The 17912-nt window shown below is 36.1% G+C and overlaps 2 protein-coding genes and 2 non-coding genes across 4 annotated transcripts; 1 reads left to right on the top strand and 3 right to left on the bottom strand.

Annotated features, from left to right (window-relative positions):
* Nucleotides 1–4083: 4083 nt before the first annotated feature.
* Nucleotides 4084–11997, top strand: LOC133722072 (multisubstrate pseudouridine synthase 7). Its single transcript, XM_062148887.1, has 20 exons — nucleotides 4084–4283; nucleotides 4496–4574; nucleotides 4668–4865; nucleotides 4964–5178; nucleotides 5824–5896; nucleotides 6376–6432; nucleotides 6701–6780; nucleotides 6866–6928; nucleotides 7041–7128; nucleotides 8136–8239; nucleotides 8368–8470; nucleotides 8728–8801; nucleotides 9074–9138; nucleotides 9382–9575; nucleotides 10211–10278; nucleotides 10367–10427; nucleotides 10545–10582; nucleotides 10666–10734; nucleotides 10841–11186; nucleotides 11690–11997. Exons 1-20 carry the CDS (start codon nucleotides 4093–4095, stop codon nucleotides 11714–11716), a joined length of 2193 nt encoding a protein of 730 aa, XP_062004871.1. The 5' UTR covers nucleotides 4084–4092; the 3' UTR covers nucleotides 11717–11997.
* A 320-nt stretch (nucleotides 11998–12317) lies between these two features.
* On the bottom strand, nucleotides 12318–12390 carry TRNAF-GAA (transfer RNA phenylalanine (anticodon GAA)). The gene has a single exon. It is a non-coding gene; the product is annotated as a tRNA-Phe (tRNA).
* Nucleotides 12391–12477: 87 nt separating this feature from the next.
* TRNAF-GAA (transfer RNA phenylalanine (anticodon GAA)) lies at nucleotides 12478–12550 on the bottom strand. Its single transcript has one exon. It is a non-coding gene; the product is annotated as a tRNA-Phe (tRNA).
* Nucleotides 12551–13686: 1136 nt separating this feature from the next.
* LOC133720940 (mitochondrial import inner membrane translocase subunit TIM23-3-like) lies at nucleotides 13687–14259 on the bottom strand. Its single transcript, XM_062147431.1, has one exon. The coding sequence runs from the start codon at nucleotides 14257–14259 to the stop codon at nucleotides 13687–13689; it is 573 nt and encodes a 190-aa protein (XP_062003415.1).
* Between the last annotated feature and the right edge of the window lie 3653 nt (nucleotides 14260–17912).

The following is a 17912-nucleotide window of genomic DNA, read 5'->3' as shown; positions in this document are numbered from 1 at the left end:
AATGAACATGTTGATAATCCTAAATTGGTTGCAGAAATCCCAATAAATGTTCCTCTGCCTACTGTCCAAATGAATGTCCAGGAAGCCGTTGCGATAGGTCTCCATCTGGTAGCTGCTGTCCCGAAAGTCTTTGAGGTTAATAACCCTGCTGCTAAAATCCTTGAGGTTAATAACCCTACTGCTGAAGTCCTTGAGCCGGTCCTTGAAGTCATCCTTGAGATTAATAACCATGCTTTTGTCCTTGAAACGCTCCTTGATGCCAACCCTAGTCTAATCAGTTGGGGTCGCAAAAGAAGAAGAACTGCTGCTATCCTTGAACCGGTCCATAAAGTCCTTGAATGCGGCTATGGTCCATACTGTTGGGGTCGCAGAAGAAGAAGAGTAAGGGTGAGACATAGGTCTCTTAAGCATTTGTACCAACATACGACCGCATTGCCCTGATTGCCCTCCACCATCTCCTCCTCCTGGTGTTTTCTGACCAGTAAACTGGTGGTATGAGTGACTTTAGCTACACAAATTCTCTTATGCATGATGCATCTAATTCTTTTCTAGGGTTTTATCAAGCCAATTAATTGGGATTGCTGTTGCAAATTCTACAACTGTGCAGTGTAGATTCTCCAGGGATTCAGTAACTTCTCACATTACATTTTTCCATAGCATACTCTACATATTCTTTGATTTCTATTTTTCAGAAATTTGAGTGTAATGTTCTTTGGTTAATTATGTATTAAATTTCCAATTTTTATTTTGCTACCTGATACGCCCAAAGTGAGTGACAATTTAAAACCCTGCATCATATTGTAGTTAAGAGTAATAAGTAGCGTATCGTTCTAAGCTGGGAATTGGGGCTATCAAAAACGTTAAACAAATCAGTATTATTCACAAAATATGAAACAAAAATAAAACAAAGTGTGTGTGTGTGTGCGAAAATTACAAGATAAGGAGGGATTTAGAAGAGTTTGTATTCTAATGTAAATATATAACACAAGTGATCGACCAAACCATGAATCAAGATAGAAAAAAGGGATGGAAAAGATGTAAAATGAAGTTAACAACCATTAACACGAAATCAGGTAATCTAATCATAAACCATGTATCAAAATATGTAGATGAAAGAAATCAATCAAGAATAGAGATGAACGCATACAAAGTCTTCATTACTTTCCTTAATTAAATTAACTAGATGAACACACCATACCCTATTAAACATGCAATGCTAGTCATAGAACGCTACTTACTAACAAAACATATTTAACGCATAAAGATCAATGAAAGTTTGATTGATTTAAGCCAAACACACAAGCTAGAACGCTAATCAAACATGCAAGACTCATTGTTGATTTAAGAAACTATAGGTTTTCCACTTAGCAATTAAGACCTAGAACGTTAGCATATCTTAACTTGGATTCAATTACATGCTCAATATTCTAAGTTTGCAACAGAATAACACAAAACACATAAAAGGTGGGATTGAAGCACAAAATCAACAATCTAAATTCATCATATATAGATATCGCAATTTATGTTTGTAGAAACCTAAAACATTTATCATGCTTCATGTTTATTAGAAACTAAACATCAAAACATACTCTTTATTCTCACAAATAGTCGAAACATCCATTTAAAACAAAAATCTAGAACGCTAGTGTAATTGTCTTTAACGTTACAAACATAAGAAACCAAAAACAAAATATAGAAGAACATGGTTACACTTTTGAAGAGATTCAAGAACGCAAGCTAAGAAAGCCTTCAAAAGGATAGAGGATGTTGATGATGACTATGGGAATGAGGTGGAGATGCTTCATGGCTTCAATGCTTGAATAATGGAGAGGAATCAAAATTTTGAGAGTAAAGGAGAGGGATTTCAAATATGATTTTGGGTTTGATGATTTTAGAGTTGTGGAATAGATGGAAGTATATGAAGGGAGAGAGATGGTATGAATGGGGTGAAGAAAGATGTATAGGACGTCCAACATAAGTGAGTATATCTTGTAGTCCAAATAATCCTGTACCATGACGTATCTGTAATAGTAATCAATAGTAAAACAAAAATACTTGTACAAACAGGCAAAGTAATCCCATCCTCAAAATCAATAAAATATGGAGTAGAGACCTTTCCAAACTCATCCAAAAGATATTCACGTCCAAAACTCTCCTTATTTGCGCAAAACAGACTCACGTGCAGATTGACATTCGTGTACTAAATCAGTCGTAACTTCTTCTAAAAAATTGATATTAATGAATATAAAAAATTTTGGAAACTAGACATCCGTAGCTTTCCAACCATATAAGGAGCATCATCTGATTCGTTCTAAGCTGCTCTCAGGACTCTATCAAAGTTGACTGATCTGCACAGGCAAATTTCCTAATTTAAAACGGATTTGACTTTGATGCGTATCTTGCGTCCAATTAGGATTCCATGTCTAGTCTTGATTGCTTTGCCACGACATGCCTTGCACATATCATCCATGACATCATCTTGAAACTTCATGATTATTCTTTATGCTCTCCTAGCTCCCACATGTATCCTTGTGCCATCAGGTTTCCTAGTCAAATAAGAACTCTTATGTCGAAATATTCTTGAACCTTTCAGAATCTTCTTTAGTTCTCCTTGTTCAACAGGGACTCTAGTCATATTAGGTTTCCTTGTCCAACTAGGATTCTGTCATTTTTTGACATTTCCACGAGCTTGACTCCTAGTTGACTCATGATTCCTACTTCAACTGGGATTCCTTTCCTAGTAGGATCAAGAATGCATCGTTTCTCCATTTCTGCGCCATTTACTCATTGCCTGACTTTTTAGACTCAAAAATACCTAAAAACAAAAATTAAGTTAGAAATGATAATGTTAAGGAAATAACTAAGTAAAATGTAGAGAGAATAACACTTAAACATAGCAAATATTGCTCTCATCACTGCCACTTTATCATTAGCTTATAATATCTTGTGAGCTTTTAACTCTTGGATATCCTATATGGTTCACCATATTATATCTGTCATTCCCTGACTTTCTAGAGAAATTAGGTGTGTCCTCAAAGTCTCAGACTCTCAGCCATTTTTACCTTGTGTGTTGGAATAGTGATAAGCCTGCATTCACGAACTGTCTAATTTGAGCTTTGTCCACATATTCATCAGGCATCCAAAATCTTATGTGACATGAGACATGAACAATATATATGTGAGCAGCATGCACATGAGTCCTCCAAAGAACTTGAGTTACATTTCCAAATCAATATCAGAAAAATTCCTAAACATGAACTTTGGGCAATTCTACTTCAAGGCTCTTAATTATTTATTTGCACATGGTCGTGTGCTTGAGAATTACTCAGGTGCCAAATATTTCTGATATCTATTCACACTATGATCAACGCGTTTCTTGTTGATCTTTGAATTTATAATTGTAAATTTTCTCCACGCAACTCGAGTATTGTATTACCCGATAAAGTAAGAAATGATTCACAAGATGTATACATTTTATTCGTGCAAAGTAAATCGAGCAAGAGTGGTTCTATTCATATGGCATTGTTCATTCTAACTTTTATTTTAAAGAAATACGTTGTCAACACCAAAATATCAAGACTAAAATAGTGAACTTAGATGAAGTTGTTAAACACCGAAACTTTTGGTTAGTAATTGGTAACTAAACTTAAAAAAATCAAAATCTTTGGTTTTAGTCAATGATCAAAATATCGAAGATCATGGAAATATCGATAGTTCAAAAAAAAAAAATAGAAGGAAATATCAAGAAAATATCGAACATCAATAAAATTTTGGATAAAAGTTGTATGATCAGCTAAAAATATATTAAAAATAACATATCAGAAAGATGTTAAAATTAATATCGATGCTTGTAAAAAATGGAAATTTTGAGGAAATATCGAGGATATTTTAGTCCTTGGCTAGTGTTGGTAATGTTTATGAATGATTTGAACAAACGGAGTGGCAGCCCTAAACCGTAATTTCGCCACCGAATCTGATCCTAACCGTCAGTGCGCGTGCTGTGTTTCTGACCGTCGGATCGACCCATGAGACAAGGATTTAACAAAACGAGACGTACCGGATTTAAATTACCAAAACGGTGCGTTGAGTAAAATGTGGCTTAACCCTGTATCGTCGTGCTTCCCGAATCTAAAACCCTACTCCTACTCCTCTTCAACTCCTCCACCACCACCAACCACCACCGTGAAAGCTCTGATGGCCATGAAGACTACGGAGGAATCCGACGTCGGAATATTCTGTTACATCTCTCAACTCCCTGGCTTTCGCGGCATTCTTAAGCAAAGGTTTTTTTTTTTTTTTTTTGATTAATTTCAAAGCAAAGGTCTGGATATAGAAGCAAATGTAGTCTGTAGCTACTTTATCTACTTAGAAATGTAGTCTGTGATTATTTAATTTTATTAATTTTTGCTAATTATGTTCATGCATGTTGATAAGATGAAGCTGTTGTATAGCTATTGAGGCTTTGTGTGTTTTTTTTCTTGGTTTATTTATCCAGGTATTCTGATTTCATGGTGAATGAAGTCGATACCGAAGGAAATGTGGTTCATTTGACCAACTTGGAAGCTCCACCAGAGGTAGATAAGATTTTTTGTTTGTTTTGATTTGTTTCGAATGCGTTTCGAGTGTGTAATGTTGTTATGGGAGTGTGATTGTTGTGATGCATTCAGGTGGTGAAGGAAAATGGAGCGAAGACGCAGGATAGTGCAAGTAAAGATTATAGTGCTGAAATCGAAAAGTTTAGGTCTCTTGCTGGTGGTGAGGATGTTGAGCGATTGGAAGGTTTGATCAGCCAGATTAATTCTGGAAGTGAAGATGGTGTTATGCCTATTGTTCTTTCGCCAGACTATGATAAAGCTCATCGAACGGTTAGTTTGTCAATGATATAACCCTACCGCTTATAAAAAATGAAACCCTGGTGTCTCTCTCTTGGTTTTATTTATGGTTTAAATCCTTGGTATTTCAGGCAGTGCATAATTTTTTTAAGGAGAACTTAAAGTTCCTTGTCACCGATGCAGTGGATGGACCGGATGCTTCGTCAAAATGCATCCGTGTAAGACTAAATTCAGGAGGGCAGAATGGCAGAGGCAGGAATTCGAAAAAGCGAAAAGAAAGGGGTGATAAACCATTTGATAGCAGAGGTACTGATGACTGGTCAGAGCATGTTGGCAAGTTCCTAAGGTAAAAGGGGAATGGGGTTCTGGCTTTTAAAGATACCTCATTTAAAAATATCTTTATTTGCTATTTCAGTATTTTGTGGTATTGGCCCAATGGAGCCGCCTAATAAAATGGAGATAGTAATGAAAGATGAAGCCAATGCACAAATCATTCTGAAAATGAAAAGAAGAAATTTCGATATATGTGCTCCTCTTGTTTAGTATCTTAGTAACACTTGTGCTAACTAAAGTGGGAACATAGTAACTGTATGCAGACTTCTGCTAACTCATAATAAAGCCAGATCTGCACTATTCACTAATTGCTTGAATATCACATTCATGTGAATTGTACAGATTTTCTTCTCAAAAAAGAAAAAAAAAGTGACTTGTACTGCACTATTCATAAATCTTTAGCATGATTGGGTTATAAAACTACATTGTACTCCTGTATTCCTTAGAACTACATTGTACTTCATGCTGCATGAAGTAACAATGTCTAATGAGAGTAATTGATGCATGTTTGGCCAGGCTTTCTACTTCCAGTGTCTGTTTGTACACAAAGAGAATTCTTTTTGTGTAACTCATGTATTCCTTATTTCTTCTATTATGTGTTTTGCTATACTAGTTCTTCTTCAGCTTACTCAAAGATTCTTCCAATGTCAATGTTCAGGTTTCATCTTTACAAGGAGAACAAGGATACACAGGAAGCTTTAGGAATTATAGGAAAGATGCTTGGAATACAGGTACATTTTGTAATTTTTGCATTATGCCTCTGCCATGATAAAGCAGTTTATATAGTAATTGTCGTGATTTAGATTACTTGTATGAAACAGAAAAGGAGAATCATGAGTGTTTGGATAAGGAAACTCATGATGGAGTTAATGTTATATGCTCTCTGCTTTCCATTGCATGAATGGACAGAGTTAATACGTTTGAATGATATGATAATATGCCTTTTGGTTATCTTTACATGTCTTTGACTTTTGTTAAGTAGCCACATTCAATATCATGTGTCCATATTAGTATTTTCCTAGGGTTAATAAATATGTGAGCAGTCACCTGTGGTGTGGTGGTGATGAAAGATAATTTTAAATTTCACCACTATGACACAGAGCAAAACATTGATGTCTTTTTTTTTTTTTTTGGTGGGTTAGATATGTTAAACTATGTAATTCTTGTTTGTCATTTTTGTCTTAATAGAATGATTTTTTTTTTTCCATAGCCAAGGGCATTTGGGTTTGCGGGTACAAAGGATAAGCGTGCTGTTTCAAGTCAAAGGGTAAGTCATACTCCCTCATCTTGCTGCATCATCCTCTAAACGCTGTATATTTGCTCCTGAGTTGAATTGCTTCTCATTTGCCTTAATATATTAGACTTTCAACCAACATATAAGAACTCTTTTGATATACATATTTTACTGCATTCAATCCTCTCAATGTCAGTTTTCTAGTTCTAGTGTTTTGGTTGCTCAGTGAATAAATGAACTTGCTGAAACTTGGATTTCATACTTGCATAATGGTGCTTCATTAGTTCTTTTGTGTTTCCAGGTAACCGTCTTTAAGCAGTTTGCAAGTAGATTAGCTGCTCTTAATGATAGGTTGATTGGTATCAAAGTAGGCGACTTTTGGTAGGGCTGAGGAACTTTGAGTTCATGACTTTCCCACTCGTTTGGCTTGGATTGCGTGCTAATATTATAATTGCATTTGTCCCAGCTATGTGAAAGAAGGACTTTCTCTTGGCCAACTCCTGGGAAACCGCTTTACAATTACATTGAGGTAGAGCATATTTCTCTACTCCATGTTTGCTCTTCCATAAAACATCAAATCATGGCTACATTTATTTATTAACACCTCATTCGCTTATTGTATGCACTCACATACCTTTCAGAGGAGTTGTTGCAGATTCTGAAGATACGATCCACGCATCTGCAAATGCCTTAGGAAAACAGGGATTTGTTAACTACTTTGGTTTACAAGTACTCTCTCTCTCTCTCTCTCTCTCTTTCTCGCTCTCAGCTTTGAGTTGTTTTAGAATTTTCTTTTCCCAGTTTAAACTCCTTATTTGCAATAATGAGGGACGTAAAAAGGTAACAGGATCAGCTGATCTGTTTGTGCCGAAAGATGTCTTGTCAACTGCTTAATTGATTGATGGCTAAAACAATAGTTGATTGTCTAATGCCCATAAATAACAGTCAATAATTCAGCCTTAGATATCCTGTGTCACCTTAAACTTGACCCTACAGATACTACTCCTTCGAATGTGCAGGAGACATCTTTTAGCTAAATAAATTGAGTGGCTATTTAGCACATGCCACATAAATCAAGTGATCACTTTGATTCAAAGAATGGCCATTTTGTTAATTTTGTTCGATTCAAAGAAGTACATGGCATTTGGTAACTGTCCGTAGCATTTATTCGATTTTCATTTGCATCACAGCCCAGATGCCTCAGTCTGATAGATATTTTATACTTTGAATAATTGAATTTTTTTCAAGCCAGCATGTACTTCTCCTGTGTTTTACATGAAAAGCTATTGTAGACTTTAGAAGGTTCATAACCTAATGTATCACTAAGTGTCTTGATTCCAATAGTAATACATGTCAGGACTATGTTAGAGATACACCTTAGGTCTTTGGGGGAATTAATATAGATTTTGCTCTTTTCCACAAGTGTCTGAACACTTCAAAGGGTAGCATGTAAAGATTGGTTGTTTTAGAAGTCTATAATTGTTCTTCCTAAATTTATTTGTATTTGGAATGGTCTTCGTATCATTCAAAGTGAAAGACTGAAACTTATTTGCAAGTGGAAATTTAAAATATTATAATAACACTAGTTTATAGTTAATTTCATCAAAGATGAAGCATTTATTTGTTGACTGCAGAAAAGTTGATTACTTGAGTTAACGGTGTTAGATTCTTATGTTATGCACATAACATTTTGTTTTATGGTTAGTAACTTATCACATTCATGCTATTGAATTCAGAGGTTTGGAAGTGGTTCAGTTCCAACACACCTTATTGGAGCTTCACTACTGAGAGGAGAGTGGAAATCTACTGTAAGCATGATGCTTGAACCGAGAGAAGGGGATATCCTTTAATGTTTGTTGGGTTGATACCGTCTCTTTCATTTATAGTATTTACTTCTAGCTAGTTAGTTAAAGTGGTTTATTGCATGCTGTGGGTTTTCACGTTTCCCTAACCTAATATTTGATTACAAAGAGATGTGATAACGGAGGCACGGAAGTACTACAAGGAAACTAATGATATTGATGGGACCTTGAGGAAATTACCTCGACATCTTGTTGCTGAAAGAGCTATCGTAAGTCTCTGCATATATATTTCTTTCTATCTTGTAATGTTCTAGTGTCCACACCCATGCAGGTATGGATAAGGCATGGAACTCTTTTTACTATGGAGAGTAATCCAACAACTGCCTTGGCTGATTTGTGCAGTCCTTTTCTGTAATTTATATGCATCTAGCATGGTGATCCTATTATGTGCATATATGTTTGACCAGGATTACTTTTGTACTTCATGATTGATCATGAATGTTTCGTTGGCTTTTTTCTCATACAGCTGCAGTGTCTGAAGAAATGTCCTGGAAACTACTCTCAGGCTCTGAAAGCTATTCCCAGAACTTTGAGGATGATGTAAGTAATTTTCCAGCAGATATCGGTTTCCTTTATTTAAGTTTGTAAACGGACGTTATCTTAGGTTTAGTGTTGATGCATGTACTTTTCTGTTTACTTCTCTATTCATCTCAGTCCTCACCTTCTCATACAGTATTTCTTAGTAATAATTTGGATGTTAACTGAAAATAGAATAAAACAAATGTGGATGTTGATGTATGTGTTGACCTCAATATTACTTTCTTTAAGTTTGTCTGATATTTTTGTTCTCCATTGTTACCACCCCTTTTCAGGTATGTACATAGTTACCAGAGCTATTTGTGGAACCATGCAGCAAGTATGAGAGTGCAAAAATATGGTATGCTCTCATTTTTTATTTCTAATCCTAAAGGATGGTGGAACAAACCAGAGACCAATTTATTTATTCACTGAGGTCATGCCATAGGTTATCAGAATATCTTACCACTGAGTTCCCTTCTCTTGCTCCCTCCATGTGTACATAAATTGTACCTTTGACACTGTTTTGCTATCTCCATGTGATACTATTGTAAAAAAGAAAAATGCCAAGTATTTAACCCAGTGTTATTCTACCATGTCACAGGAACTGACCGAGTTGTGGTGGGAGACTTGGTATATTGTAAAGGAAATGAAACTGAGAAGGTGATAGGAATTGTTAGTTCTGAGTGTGTGGATGAAAATGTTAATGATGAAAACTGTGATGATACATTTGATCCTAGTCATTTGGACGACATATCAGAAACAAATATTCCTGAGGCGAGGGTTAATGTTGTAAAGGTCAGTTGTTTCCTACATTCTACTAGTACTTATAGTGTTGTCCCTGGGTGATGGGCTGATGGGAGCTTTTGGGGCAGTTTCTGTGTTCAGTTGTTGCACGTCTTTTTCCTAATTTCCAAAATAATATTTCTTTGATTAAAGAAGCCCAATGCCTGGATTTTTTATTGGCATTAACTTTTTGGATGTAAAAAGAATTCCGTGAATGCTTTCTTGGCTCCATTTTATTATCTGACATTTCCCATGAGATATGTGTCACATTAGGCTTTTTTGTTAAAAAATAGGGCCCTAAAAAATATGAGAGAAATTGTTTAATAAAACTGTGGATGCTAGTTATGATGGGGTGGACCAACTTTTACTTGGACAAATCCCCTGGTCCTTGTATGAGGAAAATCAATGGAAAGGGATAAATAGAACTACAGCAAACCAGGTAGGGCAAGAGAGAGTTAGCTTCATGTGACTAAAAGATTTGGATATTTCTTTTTCACAAACATGATTGGCTGTCCATGTAGTTATGTAGTATTTAAACTAGTTTGACTTGATCCACTGAATGCAATCCACCTTTGAGTTTTGATTTTATTTTTCTATTTTCAACATAAAATATAGAAAATATTAAGGTGCTTCCTATCATCTGCCAGGCTGTAACTGCAGAAGATATCGACAACGGGAATTACACGATTGATGATATTGTCCTTCCTCTGCCAGGGTAAGGAAGGATTAAGTCTCCCCTGCTTTGGTATTTCTGAGTGCATCTTGAGTCTGATAAAGTTTCTAATGCATTGTTGTTTTGGCAGATCAAGGGTCATCTTTCCAGAAAATGATATTGCTGCTGTTTTTCATGATCTAGCAAAGAAGGTACTTCTTCTCATACAAATTCAAGCTTTCCCCCTTGTTATTTATTTGATCAGCTAACTTTAATTCTTTTGAAGTTATAATCTGACTCTCCCTGAATTGTTTACTTCCATAAACCAGGATGCGATCAGCTTGACAGAGAGCGTGCATAATGTCAAGTATGCTGCCAATTTTTCCCCCTCACTCATGCCTTACCTCTTTCACAGGTTTTTATTCTAATTAATCTTGTTGCTCCTTTTAGGGAATTCTCAATAACGAATGTGACTGGAAGTTACAGGCGGGTCTTCCAAAAACCAATGGACTTTGAATGGTATAGTTTGTCTCCTTTTATCAGCTTTCATTATTTCGACTCACATATTTCAATTTTCAATTATCAACTAATATGGCACAATAATCATTGATTTTCATTGTTCCAGGGAATTACTAAAGTATATTGATGGCAATATACCATTGGTGGAGACAGACTTTGAAAAAATTGACAAAACCAAGCCTGTGAATGTACACAAAGAGGACCCAACAAGTGTAAATGGAGATGGAAGTTTACATGATAGCATCAAACAGTCAGAGTGCTCTGCCAATGAAATAGAACTGCAGAAAAGAGATATTGAGGTGGAAGACAAGGGAGAAAAGTTGCCACAAGTTGAATCTCTCGGTGGCACTAATTCTCAGGGAACTCAGATTGCTCTGAAGTTGAGCTTTACTCTCCCATCATCTTGTTATGCAACAATGGCCATCAGAGAGCTACTGAAGACTTCGACATCTGTATGTGCCTCCTTCTGTTCTTACTTTTTCTATATGCTTGCTTACAGGTTACAATTATTATCTCATTACTAGGAAAAGAATAAATATAAGCTCTGTTCAACTATCTTCCAGTATGGACATCTACTAGATATGCCTCCTTTCGTGATATGGCTTCAACTGGTGAATATGCATGGCTTCAACCTATTTCTATCTCTTAGCTGTATGTATCTACTGAAAAGAAGATGGATGTGCAGAAATGGACTGAATTTATTAAGCAGTCCTTGAAGTAATGTCAGATTTTAGGTTAAGACCTGAAACTTATTCTGACCAAATATAATCTGAAACTATTGTGTAAATCTAAAACTTTGTGGTCAAGGTAGAAATCTGCCCTAAAGAACAGAGGATTTGTGGGAGCCAACTTCTGCAGAGGCTAATATTGCCTGCATTAATAATATAACATGGTCAAAATGTATGAAATAAAGAATGCATATCAATCCATTTATGTTTGCCAATCGTTGCTGCAGGTTGCTTTTCACAAAACCTTGAACTAGAGAGTGCGTTGCTATGAGTGCAAGGCATTCAAGAAGGATAAATGGGTTTCCTGCTGGTGACTAACAAATTTGCAGAAGTCGATATGACACAGGAGTAAACAAAGTTCACACCTCTTCCATACAATGAGATGATGCTTTTATCTGCTTTACATAGTCAATGGTAGAACCGCGAATTGTTTTTGGTTTAAAATCTGCCTCGGTTACAAACATACCTGCATGTCAATGCAATGAAATCCTGTATTGACATAGAAAAGTTGGTATCCCAGTTTACATTTTTATCTTGTTTGGTGGGATTTGAGGTATTCTTGCAACTAATATAATATAAATGATTGGAATCGTGTACCAAAAACTGGACCATCAACTCTTCGTGCATGGTAATTGGAATGCAAATGAACTGATGTCAAAAACAAGAGACCGAGTGCCACGAGGAATACAACAAGAGTTGGACCATCATGAAATGATATGGAACATCGGAAGATCATATTATGGACTCAAAAAAATATATATTGAGACGATCATATTCTGGACGGACGTATACCCCCGGCATGTTAAACAGACCTGTAGAGTACTTGGAGTTTCTTGAAGAAAAAAAATTAAATTATGCGGTGAAGGTGGATCGAACACCTGACCTTCAGATCTTCAGTCTGACGCTCTCCCAACTGAGCTATCCCCGCAATTATGATCGTCTTGAACGAACAAATAATAAAATATCATTTAATAGTTAAACTTTTTAATTTAAAAACAAAAAATTTCAAAATGCTTGCGGTGAAGGTGGATCGAACACCTGACCTTCAGATCTTCAGTCTGACGCTCTCCCAACTGAGCTATCCCCGCAGTTGTTGATACAGAGTAGATACTTAAACCAATATTAAACTCTACTGAATAACTAAACCTTAGGCAAAAGATGGAAAACAATAAGCTGTCAATAAAATAAAATAAATTATCCTGACTCCATTTTATAGCATCAAAAGAAACCTTCAGGCTCCAAAACATACAAAAAAAAAAAAATATTCAATTCAATTCCAGATTTCCACCAAATGTAACTTGTTTGAATTAAATAATAGAAAAAGAAATTTCAACACAACAATACCTTAGCATAATCTCTCTCTCTTCATTGAGATGTGATTAATTAGAAGAAAAAAAACACAACACTGTCTATTCCACAATATAACTTCTCCTAACTTAAGATATATCATGCATTTTCTACACATAAGCATGTAATTACATCACACAAGGACTTCACCCTGCACTGGGATTTGCAAAGCATAAACAACTCACTCATTTAGCACAAGAACAATTACCTGAATGACTCCATTTTCGACAATTCTAGTTTCAATCTTCATTACAAACTCCATTTCCGTTTAACTTGATCACCAACAACAAAGGGTTAACCAAATAGTACTATACATACCAATAAACCAACGCCATCTCTACTTAGTCCAAGTTCTAATCAGTAGAACATCCCTTTTTTACTTTTACTATAAGATATACTAAATGCAATGCTACTCATTCCATAAAAGCAATGAGTTTCTACTTCTAAATACCTTTCTCACTCAAGAAAAAGAAATGCACCTTCTACAAACAAAATGATGACACAAAAGGGCAATTAGCGCCTCAATCAGGATTTGCAAAGCACAAACATCCCAACAAAAGAACTCATTGTCATAAAAAAAAAAAGAACTCATTTAGCACAAAAACAGCTCCATTCAATTCAACAATTAGATTTCACAACTTCATTACAACCCCAAATCTCCATTTTAGTTTGATCATCATCATCATCTCATCAATAACAACAAGAGTTAACCAAACAGATTGGATTACATATAGTCATATACCAAAATCCTCTACTAAATCTCAATTCTAATCACTAAAACTTTCCCAATGTGCATATCATAAACCCCACCAAAAACCCTTTTCTCTCCACCAATTTCATTCACTAAAACTAACCATATGCCAACTTAACCAACATCTCAAAACCCCCAAATACCCAATTCTCCCACATAAGTCTTCACCGCCATTTTCCCCGAAACCGCCGCCACAGCCGCAGCACCACCGATCACCCCCGCAAGCGCCGCCGCCCTCGGCCCACGCGCCGCCTTGTACACCACCCCAGCCCCAAATCCAGCAACACCAGTGTTCAAGATCCCATCTTTACCCCTGTAACAGTTAATCCAACCCTCAATCACAGAGAAATACAACCCAACAATCCCCATAGCGTTCGAGTACCTCCGACCCAACTCGCCCCCGGAGCTCAAAGCCCTGCTCATTCTAACCCTCCGAGTCTCGCCGGCGCCGGCGGCCTTGAGTCCCCGAACACCGCCGTGGACGAGTCCGGCGGTCCGGCCTGAGAGGTAGCAAATGCCGGTGCAACTCACGAGGTTGTCTCCAAAGGGACGGTAGGGTTTTGGAGCTTTTTCGGGATAGAGGTGCTCCGGCGAGGTTGGGAGGTAGTAGAGCTTCTTGATCGGAGCGTCGAGGTCTTGGTAGGGGTTGTAGGGCTTCGCGGCGGCGACGGCGGTGGTGGGTTTGGTTGAATCGGCCATGATCGAGTTGCAGAGAGAAGGGAATGTGGGTTCCGAGAGAGAGTGAAGATTAGGGTTTTGAAGAATGTGGGTCGTCTCAGATTTGAGAGAGAGAGAATGGGTTTTGGGATTTGGGGATTTGGGAGAGGAGAAGGTTCTGGGTTTGTAGCACAAGATCTGTGCGTGACGTTTGGGGTTTTAGCGCCAAAGAGTGGGAGGGTTTTGGCTTGCTGAGGAGGGAATGTTGACTTCTGAAGTCAACTGTCTATGCATTTTTATTTATTTTTCGGACAAGACCAGTAATAAATAGAAAGTTTTTAACTTTTGTTCTTGTTTTCATCTTCAGAAATCTTTCTTACGACGTAAAAGTTATCTATAGTTTAGTTTAATGTCGGTCGTACAGATAATCGGTCGTTAAGTGCGAAATTAATATGTCAGTAAGATCATATCAGGGGCGGGAACCAGAATTTTATGGTGGAGGGGTCCGAATTAAAACTTTTGTTCAATAACAAATTTTTTTTTTTCTCAAGAGCAAACATAAAAATATACATATGAAACTCGCCATAAAAGGTAAATACTATGAAGCTTATTAAGGAATGCTAAACGGAGAAAGAGGGAAAAAAGACCATTTCAAATATGATTTATGATAAGATAACGCAAAAGGAAACAATTAAAAACCCTAAAAATTATCAAACAACAAAATTTGAACGAAGTCATTGCTTATATTACAGAGAGGGGGGTGGGGGGGGGGGGGGGGTCCATTAATAAAATTGAAGATAAATAGGGTATAATTAAGGAAAATTGTAAGCTAATTGAGATTGTTTAGGGGGGGATGACTCTCACGGACCTGAACGTAATTCCGCCTCTTGGATCATACAATTTTATGTTCGCACGGAAATAAAACTAGAATTTATATTAACATATATTAATGTTTAAGTGGAGTTAAAACATCGCCTTTCTCTAATACGTTCTACCGAATTTATTTAACAATATGTATCAATTTGAGAATTTTGTTTCAAGAATTTTTTTAGTGGTTTTGCCCAAACAAGTCTTTGCCAAGCTTCAGTAGTTAAAACTGAAGAAAGCTTCCTGATAATAAACACCCACACCAATTTATAAGAAACAATTTATTTTGTAAGTACCTTCTTGGGCCATCAATGATGGGCTTCCGGTCTTCTTGGGTTTGGGTCTGGTTATGGGCTGAATAGGCAATGCTCCCAAACACCCCTAATGCCTTTTGTGGTCGAGTCTTTTTTTTTTTTGGTAAATTTTGTGGTCTAGTCTACTCAGTGATCTTAGAAGTTAACGTATATAGTTGTCTCCGTATTGATTGATGAACTTTACGAGACTTTTAAGGCGTAATGTGGTTCTCATATCTCATTTACACAACTCCCTCATGTTCCTATGATCGAGCTAAAACTTACGAGAATAGAGATCAGTAACATAAGTGAAATTATGGAATTAATATTATAAATTTAGTAAACATTAGACTACAGAGTAATTCTATTAACACACATGAGAATGACATACATATAATTACCAATTTTAATATTTCGAAACCTGCCATAACAGCTCTCCGCTGCTTTCCCAAGACATTATGAGGAATTAAATGACCATGCAAAGAAAAAGCACAAAGAAGAACTATACATTCCCGACCACAGACTCGTCCATAAATAATACATTGAAGCAGAGAGCATATTTCATCGAATTAGCAGAACTTCATTGAAATTTTGACGTACCACTTGGTTCTCACATCTTATTTACGAGTTCAAGAAGAATATATGAGCAATGGCGTGGAATCATAGAACTAATATTAAATATAATAAAAATTAAATTACATACTCGTGTATAAATAACAATTCCTTTAGTTACGGGGGTGCCTTTACCAATGACTCGATCGCTGTCTCGTTCATCAAAAATAGATCGTTGTCCCTATATTTTTCTATTTTACGAAATTAGATAAATAGATCATTTTTTTATGCTTAAAGTGCTGTGAGAATGGATATCTAGCTCGGTATGTCCTCTCTTAGACTCCAGACAAAATATATCTATTATTTTCCAAATTTTCAATTTTTGAAAAAAAAAAAAAAAATTCGTGTGCTATATCACACCGTTTTTAAAACCTAAAATCATGTTTCACCCGATTGGAACTTTGTTAAAATTTGAACTAACCACGTGGTCTTAAGACGCCAACTGGAACGAGCAATCCATGATATGAGCTATACAATCTTCAACACCATTGTGATACGGTGATACCTATAGATAATTGAAAATTTGTTTTTGTCCACAGTACTCATCTGATGAGTAGTCATTTGACACAGTCACATGCCTACAGTGTCACACCCAATAATGGATCTGAAAAATCTAAAATATATGTCTAATTTTATGAACAATTTTGAATATTGAATGCTAAATTCATGAGCAGGGATGCAATTAATAAATCCCTAATTGGGAATAGCTTGATTCTCCTCCTAACCTAACTAGTTGAACTAGTTGAGTGAGTATGGCTTTAAACCAACAGGCAATTTGAACACCTGCATGTTCTGGTTTGTCATTCTATATATATTTGGTTGCAAAAATGGGTAGAGGAGGACAAACTTTTTACATTGCTCCCTTGTAACAACCAGAGCTATGATACATCTCTTTCAATATCTCATAACAAGTTGGTGAATAATGTGCTGATTCATAAAGACTGTTTGCCCCCACTAGATCTTAATTCACTAAAAGCTGCTTTTAAAAGTCGACCAAGCAGCTTGATGGAAGGAAAAAACTCAATCATCTTTTTAGCTTTGACTGCAAGGCAAAATGGAATTCTCTTGCAATTCTTTCTGGAGAATCCATAATTTCATCACAACACAATCATAGTTCCAAAAGACCAATTATGAGGAAAAGTTTACTTGTATAGTACATATTAGCAATATATTAGGATAAATCATGTAACAATAGGAGTTTTATTTCCTTAATATATGTTGTCTCGTAATATTTAAGTAATAACACACTATGTCAATTGTTTATTCAATACACAGTATGTTGTAACAATTTTTACATACAAAAATTTGTTGTGAATTTTGTCGATAAAGTCTACACTCCCACAGTGATCGATGTTGAAATCATAATAATATTTTAACTTCAAGACTAATCCTCGACTAGAGTATTACTTCTTATACATTTACATACCCCTCCATGTAAATGAGTGATGTTGGGGAAGCAAAATGCCATAGGGTTGAGGATTTGAAGTCTTTGTATCATGAAGAGTTTTTTAGTTAAGTCTTTAGAATATAATAAGGTGACTCATTGTTTGACGCGCAAGACTTCATGAAGCGTGCATAATGTATTAGTTTCTTGATTAAAAATAGGTTATGAAATAGTCCTTGCAGTACTACTCTCTCATATTCCTATCCATTGCTTAGAGAAAATTTGAATTTTCCCATTCTAGTAAACTTTTTACATTGGAAAGATTCAATTAATATTACCTAATTTAACCTAATTGTAACTCCATTTCGCTTTCTCACTACTTGAGCTAACAGCAAAGACCCTTAACAAATAACAACCCATGCATATATAATCTCTAAGTAAAGAAAAAATATGAGATCGTATTGTTCAAAAGTTGCAAAACTCAGAAACACCCAACACAAGAAACCAAGTTCAATGATGTTGGCATATGAATTATTCCC

Source organism: Rosa rugosa, chromosome 7, assembly GCF_958449725.1.
Source record: "Rosa rugosa chromosome 7, drRosRugo1.1, whole genome shotgun sequence".
Classification (NCBI taxonomy): Eukaryota; Viridiplantae; Streptophyta; class Magnoliopsida; order Rosales; family Rosaceae; genus Rosa; species Rosa rugosa.
The sequence above is the reverse complement of the archived record's forward strand: the minus strand, read 5'-3'. Positions and strand labels throughout refer to the sequence as shown.

Excerpts from the sequence above, each read along its gene's own strand:
- LOC133720940 (XM_062147431.1), bottom strand. The coding sequence starts at position 14,259 with ATGGCCGATTCAACCAAACCCACCACCGCCGTCGCCGCCGCGAAGCCC.
- LOC133722072 (XM_062148887.1), top strand. The coding sequence starts at position 4,093 with ATGTGGCTTAACCCTGTATCGTCGTGCTTCCCGAATCTAAAACCCTAC. Across the intron at positions 6,781-6,865 it reads ATCAAAGTAGGCGACTTTTG|CTATGTGAAAGAAGGACTTT; the intron begins GTAGGGCTGAGG and ends CATTTGTCCCAG. Across the intron at positions 11,187-11,689 it reads TACTGAAGACTTCGACATCT|GTTGCTTTTCACAAAACCTT; the intron begins GTATGTGCCTCC and ends TCGTTGCTGCAG.